General features: G+C 34.0%; 1 protein-coding gene across 1 annotated transcript; it reads right to left on the reverse strand.

Annotated features, from left to right (window-relative positions):
- Positions 1-296: 296 nt before the first annotated feature.
- LOC107009422 (phospholipase D delta-like) lies at positions 297-11,333 on the reverse strand. The gene is made up of 10 exons (XM_015208757.2): positions 10,121-11,333; positions 8,959-9,075; positions 8,238-8,432; positions 4,878-5,180; positions 4,726-4,794; positions 4,441-4,588; positions 3,721-3,869; positions 3,071-3,217; positions 1,071-1,271; positions 297-843 (listed from the first exon to the last, which is right to left on the reverse strand). The coding sequence occupies exons 1-10, from the start codon at positions 11,045-11,047 to the stop codon at positions 547-549; spliced, it is 2,553 nt and encodes an 850-aa protein (XP_015064243.1). The 5' UTR covers positions 11,048-11,333; the 3' UTR covers positions 297-546.
- Between the last annotated feature and the right edge of the window lie 470 nt (positions 11,334-11,803).

An 11,803-nucleotide genomic window follows, 5' to 3' on the forward strand; every position in this document is an offset into this window, starting at 1 on the left:
TGGAATAACCAAAAAGAGGCCAGTGGGGTCTATTTTTCTATCAAAATAATAATAACATGCAAAAGCAAGAACACAGAGAGAGAAGACTAGCTATCCTTCTTTGCCAACAAAAAATGTTGAATTTAAAAATTTTAGTAGATAGATTAGAAGAAAAATGAAATTAGCAGTCCTTGGAAATGGTTAGAATACAAACCAGGCAACAAGTAAGATTCTGGTTGTTTTAATTTTCACTTATAAAATGAAAATATGTAGTTGTTTAAGAATAATTAAATCAATGGGAATTAACAAAAACGAAGTAATTGACAATCAAATTTTCATTTCTTTAACAAAAGCAAGGTCCAGGAGGCATTGCTTTTTTTTTTCAAGTTCTTTTCAACATAAACATCAAACATGAATGAGAGTATACTATTTTACAGCTATATGCTCCATCTTTACATTGACAGAGACTCAGAAACATGAGAATTGTTGAATTTGCGTGTGTCATTCTTGTACAGGGTCGTGTTAATCTTCTTTGTATCGGATGCCATCATGACTATTCTTTGAAACTCAAGTGGTCAAAACATCCGGGATGGTAGGGGACGGGTTTCCTACTATTTTACCTCCAAGATCTGGAAAACATTCATATTCAGGTAAGGAACCTACTTTGCCATCAGCATCTACTTGTACGGGATACTTGAGAAGATGTCCATTCAATTCAGTGAAGTTATCAGCTGTGTATCTCTTCCAGTTATCTTCAGCGACTGCATTCACTCTCCTTACACATTCTAATGCTTCTGGTTCTTGGAAACAATCTTCTAACGTTCCGAGGTGCTCTGCCCACAGAGACATTCTATACCCATAGATCTGGAGATCAAGACAATATGAAAAAAAAGAAATGACTCACTTAAACATCAGAGTTTTGCGCAACTTCATCTCAAAACAGTATGAACTTTTGACTTAACAGTAGACTAGTATTGATTCCTTCCCCTGTCTATAATATGTTGTCCAAAGTTCATCTTTTCTCTCTAACTTCAAATAATAAATTTAGAAAATATAGAATTTTGCAAGGGAAAATTATCAAGCATTCGAACCTGTCCCCGTGGATGCTCCTTCTTCTTTCCCCAGGAGTGATGCGGCTGATAGGCACCCATAGCTATCTCAGTGTCCTTCGACCCAGCTAAAGATCGTTGATTTATGTTCGCTGAACCCATTATGACATATTCATCATCTACTATCATTCCTTTAGCATGCACATATATCATAAAACGCTGAAATTTAAACGAATCCGAGACCTGGTTGCATGGCAAAGATTGAAAACATGCCTTCAAAAATTGCCAAGCTTAATTGAATCTCAACACAGTAAAGTAATTTCATGAAACATGATCTGCCAATATATGTTGCATTTCACAGATGCTTGTTATGTGAAATGGAGGTTGACGATTCAAATCACCAGTCTTTCAATTATTAAGTTACCAGACAACTATGGAACCTGCTTTTTACCATCTTTGAACAAAAGTGGACTATGAAGACAGCTGGGAGTTACTTTAATGCTGGTATAGAAGAAGACCTAATTATAAATGTACCTGCATGTATTTCTTGGGCTATGTGGACTGTGGAGGGAAAGGAACAAAATATATTTGTAGAAAAAATTGTAACTCTACTTAGCGTCACATACACATATCAAAACTATGTCTCAATCCCAACAAGTTGAGGTCCGCTATATGAATCCCCAGAGACCATGTCACTCTATCTGAACTCATCCCAAACCAATATTTGTGTCAAATGCATATATATATATATGGCTTAAGTCATTTACGGCCCCTTAAAGTTGTCCACATATTTCACTTAAACACTTCAACATATCCATTTTCCTATTAGACACTTTAACCTTAAAAAATAAATACCTATCAAACATTTTTCTGACACCTAGTTAAAAAATAAAGTGCGTGCAACACACACGCAGTTGATGTGGCAAAATAACAAATTAAACTAGGACATGTGGCATTTTAGTTTAATTATCTTAAATAAATGAAATTAAAATACAAAAAAATCTAAATCTAAAAAATAAAAGAGTTTCAACCAAGAAAAAAAAAATGAAAAATCCACCTCACCCCACCCACCCAAACCTCCCCCTTCTTCTCTTTCCCTTGAAGATAACCCTTTCAACCATTGTTATTGTTCATTTAAAAATAAATTTTAACATATACTAACTACGAATTTTTCATTTTTATTTTTCTTTATCCCGTCTTAAGAAATAAAACGACCATATGATAGGTTAATGGTAGAGATGTTGGTGGTTGCTCAAAAGAGGAGTATGTGATGGCAGCGATAATGACAAATTTGAAGAAAAAATGATGATGAAAAGTAAATGAATTGAATTGACAAGAAAAGAAAACGAAAGAAGAACAAGATTGCAATGGCAATGGCGNAGGGAAATGAATTGAATTGACAAGAAAAGAAAACGAAAGAAGAACAAGATTGCAATGGCAATGGCGATTGCCGGAGAAATTATTGATGGCAAAGAAGCACAAAGAAGAAGAAGAAAGCTGACTGTTTTTTTTTATTTAAAAAATAATTCAACTAAAAAAAAATCCTTTCACGCGCTCATGAGCTGTGAATCACACTCACAATGCCAGGTAGGCAAAAAGTGCTCAAGTGGTATAAATTTGAAGTCTAGAAGTGTTTAATAGGTACAAATCTTAGTTAAGGTGTCTAAGTGAATTATGCGGATAACTCTAAGGGGCTGCATATGACTTAAGCCTATATATATATACACACACAGAGTGTGAGGAGAAATACTTAAGGAAGTGACATGAAAGGAAGATAGATAAAGAAATGTAACACCTTTATGAAGAAGACAGTTTATCCATATACACTCCCTTATCCAGACATACTATGGGCTAAATATAAAACCTACTAGATTAGATTAAAAAGTGATCGGTTCATAGACACCAGCAAGCCAACAAGCTAGATCTATGAGTAAAGAGCACAAATTTTTCAATTTCATGATGACCTTCCACTTCACTGCAAGTGCATGTCGTGTTTATCTACTCAAGTTAACACAAACTACACAAATTCACTTGGCTATTACCTTATCAGCATCAGAAGAAGATTGAGCATTCGCTTCACGGTTGCCAAGACAGTAAAAATTTAAATAATCTAGTGGATGCGAGTCTAGAAGCTGCATTGACTTGAGCTCCCTTGCAATAACTTGATACATCATTTGCATTGTCTGGCTCTGTTGAAAGCACGAGAAATCTCAATAAAGCACATTCAGAAAATTCTTGTGTCTGATGCATCTTTTTATATCATAACACTCTAAATCATCAAACTTAAATAGAAAAATATCATAAGCTTGAGATAACATAAAATATTTTAGTAAAAGGTAGCATTCTTTTTCAAAATTATCCTCTCATTCATTCTGCCGGGTTCCTCAAATACAAAAGATTTCCCCATTGACATCCTTTCTCAAATCTTTTTTCCTTGGTTTTGTGTCCCTACATATTTAAGAAATAAAATACCAATTTATAAGGATGAGAATGATTAGAAAATGGGCAGCTATTTCCATTCCCTTTTATGCTAATCCACACGATAACAGATGCATAAGGATTTTGGATACCCAAACAGCTGGCATCTCTATTAGCTGCCCAACACGAGCAGTGCATCACATAATCAATGTTAGATGAAATTACATTTATGAAATCCAATATACAGGTAATGATGTTCCAGGGAACAGATTACCTGCCAGTATAGAATTTCTTGCATAGTAGTGGACTTGGGATCCCCCTCGGGCCACATGGGCATAACAACATATACACAAAACCGTTCCTTGGATCTAATTTTACTAGCAATTTTCAGTGCCAACTCCATTGGTACCAGATGATCAGCTCCTGATAAAAAATAACAGTAGGAACACGAATTCAGGTCTGGTAAGAAAAAAGAACCAATGCTTTTAAGTGGAAGTAGAACAAGAAATTTTGATCAGCTCAAATGACGACTGGACGATCCTATTAAACTTGTAAGAGCTATAAAAAGTAATGGAAAACTTTCAAGACTATCTGTAAATGAAACACTTGAAGAAAATAAAGTGGAGACGAATTGGAAGTTACAAAATTTTTAAACTTTGTTCTAGGAATAGGAAGTACAAAACATTGAAACCTGTTAGAGTATAACAGCAACTTTCTGATGCAATTATTAACAAGGACACATCTTATCTGTATGATGGCCATGTAAAATATGATAGTTAAAGTAACATCTGACTTTACCATCTGGATTTACCTATTAGTCAAATGCACTGAAGTAGCAAATGTAAATCGGCTCAACAATTTTATTTGTGAATATAAAACCCAAGCCACGTCTTTTGGTTGAGAATCCTATCTTTTATTTATTTATTTGGGGGTACATAGTGTCATGTATTTTACATTTATATTCGACAATACCAGCAAGAGAATATAAATTTACCTGCATCTTTGTATGATGGCCAAGCGTATGATGACCCAAGAAAATACTGATTTTCAATATATATGAAATGCTGAGCAGATCTTATCGCCTGGATGTATGCTGCTTCAATGCTTTTGTCTACTACCAGATCTTTTGAGCTGATAAGGTTCTGCAAAAGACATAGCGCACAGAAATTGTGAATAGTGATGGGCAATCAGATATATTTTCTGCTAATTCTCCATATAAAGTATAGCTAGTTTAGCAGAACTATGAAAAGATTATGATAATAAATTATGGTTTCTATACCTGTTCCTCAGTAACATCAGTACTCCTAGGAAAACCTTGCACTGAACCTGAATCAATGGAACGAAAGATCTGCAATATGAGAAATGACGATGAGCATTAAAAGTGATCCAGCGAATTCTGTAAAATCATTTGCATGAAAGAGAAATATCTACCTGCACATGCCAATTTTCAGGGTGATCTTCCCTAGATACATATAGTTCGGGATCATCCTCTGGAATCTCAGTCCTTTCTTTGAAAACAGCAAAAGCAGGGCTGAGTATCCATGAGATACGCTCGATTTTTAGCATTGCATCATCATGCCAACGAGCCATTGTTTTCTTGAGAAAAGAGAATTCCCTCCACTTTGTTGCTCTCCTCCATCGCTGAGCAAAGTTTATAAGCATGTCATATGCAGCAGGTCCATCAATTCTACAGTGCAAATCATGCCATGGCTCCCTCGGGGCCTTGGTCCCTGGCTAGTATATGTGGTACAAATAAAAGACAATTATAAAGATATAATCAACTAGAAAACCACGATCAAAAGAAATAGTATTAAATGTCATGGTAGGAAAGACATAGGAAATCACATAAACATGTGGCTGGCAATAATCATATAATGAAACTGCCTAGTTTCACTTTCACAGTCATTGGTTTAAATCAACCATTACAACCCTTACCTAAGTAACTTGGGGTGTTAAACCTTATTTACGGTCGACAATCAAATACTCTATGTTTAATATACTTAATCATAGTCCTTGGATATGTCTAATAAGGTAAATATAACTCAACACATTAAACTTCCATAAAGTGCTTGAGAAATTTAAGTCAAATAACATTGGAATATATCAATGAATTACTGAATGTCGAGTAATACACTAGAAAATTCTTCAAGTCATTGTTTGTGTAGTAACCTATTTTTTTTTTATAGTTCTTGTTTACCATTCTCCAAAACCTAGTTTTCAACTAAGACTTATTTTCAATAAAGTAACAGATTTGACATAGTAACAACTGCACGCTTTGTATAGTGTTTGTGTAAATTGGCTGATGACAAATTTTATACAATAACCAGCCTACAAAATACAACTCTCAGACTAATTTACATCAGCATCCAAGCAATAAATTACAATGATATTAAAATAACAATATAGGAAAACACAAACTTTTACCTGAATTCTCAAATTCCAAGGACATGAGTGTCAGTTCATATTTTAGTTTTTCTATGTTTTTTGAATCCTTTTTATCACATAGACACCTAGTTTTTATTACCATTAGTATTTTTTTTTCTATTCATCAAAGGGTGACCACTTCCCCATGTTAGATGGCATGAAAAATGCAAAAGACTTGGCTAAATAGTTTGGGACAACAGTAGCTTGTAGGTAACAGTAGTTTCAGACACTTCAAAAAGTAAGTAGATATAACAACATTATTCTTGTGGTATTTCAGAATAAAGTTAAATTAAAGATTTATTTTCAAAGTGTCCATGTTTCCTACATAGAGAAGCATTGATCAAACCAGAATGTATGTATCTACATACATATATAGAAATTATATCCGGGATCTTCATAAAAAAGGATAAGTGATTAACAAGATGCCCTATTGCTTTGGGCCTTCAAGCATAAAAAGTAGCTCTGAATACTTTACTAGAACTTCATTCTGCTCTACCTTTCCCCATTTGGCATTTGAAATAAAAAGTAAACCCTTTTAGATTTGCTAATTCCGTTCAGAAACAGAGTTAAGGCTGGTGAAATTCACAAGAGAGGAACCTCTTCATGCATCAACTCCAGCAAGGAATGGAACTCTGGATCAGTTTGTTATTGGGATTAGAAAAATAATCCCAGTATAAAATTAGAGATTATTTTATCCTGATTGGTGGATTTGTTCCCAGTATAAACGATACCAGAATTATACTATTATCTTGAACCGGATTTTACCTGGGATTCTAATACCAAGATTACCAATCCTTGGATAGAACAGGAAGACCAAAATAGTTTTTAAATAAGGGTGAAATTATAGAGAAAACTTATCTTGTTTTAAACCAAATACATATTTTCGCTATACACCGTATATCCCATTTTCAATGCAATGAACCAAACATTCGTCAAAAAGAGGTATATGCACTGGATTATTAATCCCAGTATTACATCCCTTGCATAATTATCCCGGGATAACTTTTCTATGAGCCATACTATTCCTAAAGGGAACAGAAACACGCTTGATTCAACCAACATGGACAGCTTAGAAAAATCCTGAGCATAACTTTTGCAGCAATTACAGAAGTTGCGGACATGCTTTACAGCCCAAACTAGTCGAACAGGCATCAAAAATTGAATACTTTGAACTACAGGATGCCCTTTTCTTGCTGACATTTTTAGTCACATGAGCAATAACAACTTCTAAAATGTCTACAAGCATTAACAGATGGATTAAACTTCATATGCTGGAACAGACTTTTGGATACTTTATAAGGAGCTAATATCTTAAAAGGTTACTCACTTTGAGAGTTTATCTAGTAAAATCATGAAACTTTATTTTATATCAATAAAATCACTTCACTCAGACATCTATATCAGTAAACTCACTCAACTAATCATTTGTATCAATGAAATCACTCAATCAAATTTATTGTTAAGAAAATATTGAGATGACAAAATAAATTATTTTTTATATATGGACTTCATAAATTAAGATAATCGTGATTCAGGCTACGTAGATTAGTTGGTGTTATTTTCAACTGGATAAAGCTTAAGTGTTTCGATGTTGTTCTCCTGTTCAGTGGAGTTGTGATTCAGGCTACATAGATTGGTGTTGGAAATCGGTAGCGGTAGAAGCAAACATTGATTTTATGGCCGGCGGGTGGTGGTGTTGGGTTTGGGTTTCTCTCAACATATTTGACAAATCATTTGAAAACATGTCTATTTTAATTGGTCGAGTGATTTTATTGATACAAAATAAAGTTCAATGACTTTACCAGATAAATTAACAAACAAAGGTGAGTGACCTTTTGAGATTAACTCACTTAATAAGGTATATAGCTTAGCAGGGAACCCTAAGAATCATTCTTTTCACATGACTTGGTCTTCACTAGTTATAATTATCAATCTGCAGCAGCCCAGGTAGTCCATCTAGAATGAACAATAAAGTGTACTAGACCTTCTCCCAACTAACATCTACTAGCAGATTTCTGTACTGCCATATCGGTGCCTACTGACTGTTCTCGTAATTTCTTATTGTTGAATTCGGGATAGCAGTCAGCATACATGTTTCAGCAATAGAAACTATAGTAATTTCGAAAATTCTTAGCAAAATACTCTTTGTAAGAAATTGTCAACATAATGCAAGAGAGAATATGGAACAAGGCTATAGATCATCTGCATTTGTGAGGCTGACTCTACCTACCAACTTCAAAATTCTAGAAAGTTTTTTTTGACAAGGTCTTTCTTGTAATTATCAATTATAAATGTAGGAACCACACCAAATTAAAAAATACAGGTATCAGAATTATCAAGGAAATATTTGGAACAACAAATACTCACAGGATAGTTAGGCTGATGAAAATCATCTTTAAATACAGTGTCAAGATCACGGAATAAGCGATGTTCAGGTGTATCATAGCGACCATCACAGAGATCAAGACCTCCTAAGAATGCTGTAATTTTTCTATTATTACCAGGAGCCTGTGTATCAACAAGAATGCACTTCTGGTGATGCGTGAACATGGTTCCAACAACCTGGAAGAAAGAATTAAATATGCAAAATAATATCAACAAAGGGGAGATAAAGGCCAAAGAGTAAGGAAGTGGTTTTGTGTCAAAGCAAGAATAGATTTCTAATACGGAATATTCATGCTATCATTAGATATGCAAAATAACAAAATTTAGATTCACTCAAACCAGCAAAGCCTGATGTGTTATGTTTATAAGAAGTACGTTTTCCAGTCCATATTCAGGACAGTATTGACCATTAACAACAAAAAAGAATGCATCATTGCAATCTTTTCTTGCTGAACATTTTGACCTCTTTTTTCATTTCTCCAGCAAACTTATGTGAACACTTTCTATTTTATGAGAATTGGGTATCGACAGGACTATTGAAAGGTTATTGCAGGGACAGTAACTTCATAGTCACGTACAGAAGCTAAAACCCAAAGTTTTTAGACTATCTTCCTGACAAACTGGTGGATGGTTAAAAAGTTGACCTGTTGCTTCATAATGCTAATCTGGCAGCTATTTCAAACGGCTAGGATAAGTAAGTTACCTGTTGCTTCATAATGCTGAGCTTACTGCTAGCATAACGCGGTGACAGAACACAAATCACAGATGAATGCTTGAAGAACTTTTTGGTCTCCTCATCGTGAGTTCCCATTAATCCTTCCTGCAACAAATGCCATCTCAAATTATTGTAAAGGGTGCTATATACAACCAGAACTACAACTGAAGGCATGCATCATCTTGGAATTTAAAGACAAAAGCAATTGTTGTTTGACGATACAGATTTACACTGAGCTCAGTTTGGCCAATAATAGACGTTACCAGCACATATCTAAATTGCACAGAAAGATTTCCATTCATAATCATGGGTATAACTATGTCCATATATTAGCTGAAAATGTTCTAAAAGGAATTGACCATGCAGGTCTTGAGGCTAGGAAGGATTAGTGGCCTTTAAAATGTCAACGAGCGGTATGCAGAATATTAGCCATATAGGAAATTATGAAGGGCTACATAGTCATTGGAGTTTAAACAAAAAAATGAAGAATTTCTGTGAAATTAGGTCTTAGGCCTAACTCACACCCCAAAAGCTAGCTCAAAGGGAGGAGGATTGCCCATGCCTTATAAAGAGTCCACCCATCTCATTAATCACCGATGTGGGACTTTTGTCTTTCTTTAAGAATTTCACACTAAATAACAGAGACCAACAAGAGTTAAGTACGAGTGTACAATTAATGTTGTCGTTGGAGTTAGGGAAAAAACAAAAAAATATTACTTTATCCGTTTCAATTAGTTCGTCTTACTTTTTGTTTAGACTATTTTTCCTTTCTTGACAACTCTTAAATTTCAACTTCTCATATAATATGTTTAAATCCACAAATCAAATGACATTTTGATACATTCAACGTATTTTAGTTTAAGACCATCATATTCAAAAATCTTCTTTTACTTTCTTATACTTCGAGCAAAGACAAAACCAAACCAGAAAATCGAAATGGAGTGACAGTGTATATAAAATAACAGCAACGTGCTAAAGTTAAAATGCTGCTAGCTTATAGATTCTACTGGCCATGAAACATATTAAAAAGTAAAGATAGTCACGTGCTACTATATAATCTAAACACCTTTAATAAACAAGAATAAAGTATGTATTGAAGCCACAATATAATACTATACTTTATCAGAAGGTATATTTCAACAGTTCATACCGTGGTAATGAAGAACTTATCATGCGAAGTTTTATCATCCCAAAGTAACAACAGAACTCTTACACCTTCTTGTGATTTGTATTTAAGTAATTCACCAAGTGTCAAATCACCTCCTCTTGGCAATGGCCTTGTGGGTTCTCTGATTAACTTAATCTTATGAAAAACAGACCATCCAACAATGTAAATCAAGTGATGAGCTTCTGCAATAGCATAACATATATCTTCCCAACATTTATTGTGTTCAAAATTTGTACCATTTTCCAGTTTAATTTCTGGGAACTTTACATTATTACTTACATGAGCATCTTGATATAGTTTCACTGAACTCCCTTTCCTCACTGGAAAATACGAATTTCTCACCCCTAAATACTGAGGATCTGAAGCAATCCCCTGTTTGTACAATGAGTTTTTCTCATAAGGGTAAAATTTCATTTGTACACGAAGAGCCGTATCGGGTTTTGAGGATGACCCAATAATCTGAAACCAATCGGAGATATCCTCACCGGTAGCGATTCTCTCCGCCGGAATTTTCACTTTACCCATAATTTCCGCTCCGAAAAGGTCATCATCCTTGACCCGAAACTCCAAATAGGCTAAAGGATGAGCTAAAGGGATCCGAAAATGCTCATCCCAAAATGGGTATTGCGAGTTAGAAATAACCCGAGTTCGGGCTAGAGCGGTTTGTGGAGCTGAAACGGTAACATATGGGTCACTGGTAATGATTCTCCGGTGGTGATCTTTTTTATCACTCCGGCGATCACCTCCGGCGCGTTCGACGGTGGAATGATGTGGTTTCCCACATATACCACCGAAAGTGAAGCAACGGCGAAGACGGTCGGAAGTTATGTCGAAGTTAGGTAAATGACGAGCTTCAATAATATGGAGTTGTAAATCTCCATGTAATATGATAGTTTTTGGTTCAGACATTGTGTTAAATATGGAATACAATACACAAATGTTTATGTTTATAGCATGAAGACGATTGATGTTAAAGTATAAAAAAAAGAAAAAAAAAAGAAATATTCTTATTGCTTTTTGGTTGATGGGAGTTTGTTTTGATGAGAACGTATGGGATAATGGCACGTTACAGTAACAGTGACTGTTTTATTTGCTGAGAATTTACGACTCCGGTGAGTTGGTCGTGCATGGAAGACGACAATGTTCTTGAAGTGTTGAAACAGCAAAACAGACTTTGTTTCTTATGAGATACTCTTCCGTTCTTTTTAGTTGTCGTAATAAAGTTAATTCCACTAATTACATTATATATTAAATCATTGAAAAAAATTGTGAGATACTAAACACTTTATTTTTCATGTGGAATGATTCCTAAATATATTTTGTTTGATAAATATTTAATTTATTTCTTATTTATTTATATTTTATATTTATTAAAATTTTGAATATATATGTTTTTTTATTTAATAATAATAATAATAGATGTTATTTTCTATAAAATAATTATAATATTAAAAATACATTAACGCTTATTCTTTTTTTTAATATTTAACTCTCAAAAAAACATTTTAAAAAAATTAGATAAAGACAATTTATTTATTAAAATCACATTTCAAATAAATTAGCTCAAAAATATTTTCTAAAAAACTATTTTTTGGAAAATCACTTGGTTTTTATTAACATTGAATAATATTATAATAATGAGTATTTTTTTGACAAAAACAATTG

This window comes from Solanum pennellii, chromosome 2, assembly GCF_001406875.1.
Source record: "Solanum pennellii chromosome 2, SPENNV200".
In the NCBI taxonomy this organism is placed as follows: Eukaryota; Viridiplantae; Streptophyta; class Magnoliopsida; order Solanales; family Solanaceae; genus Solanum; species Solanum pennellii.

Coding starts and splice junctions, on each gene's coding strand:
- LOC107009422 (XM_015208757.2), bottom strand. CDS start 11,047: ATGTCTGAACCAAAAACTATCATATTACATGGAGATTTACAACTCCAT. Junction 9,076..10,120: donor ATAAGTTCTTCATTACCACG/GTATGAACTGTT, acceptor CATTTGTTGCAG/GAAGGATTAATGGGAACTCA. Junction 3,870..4,440: donor GCCATCATACAAAGATGCAG/GTAAATTTATAT, acceptor ATTTTTTATCAG/GAGCTGATCATCTGGTACCA.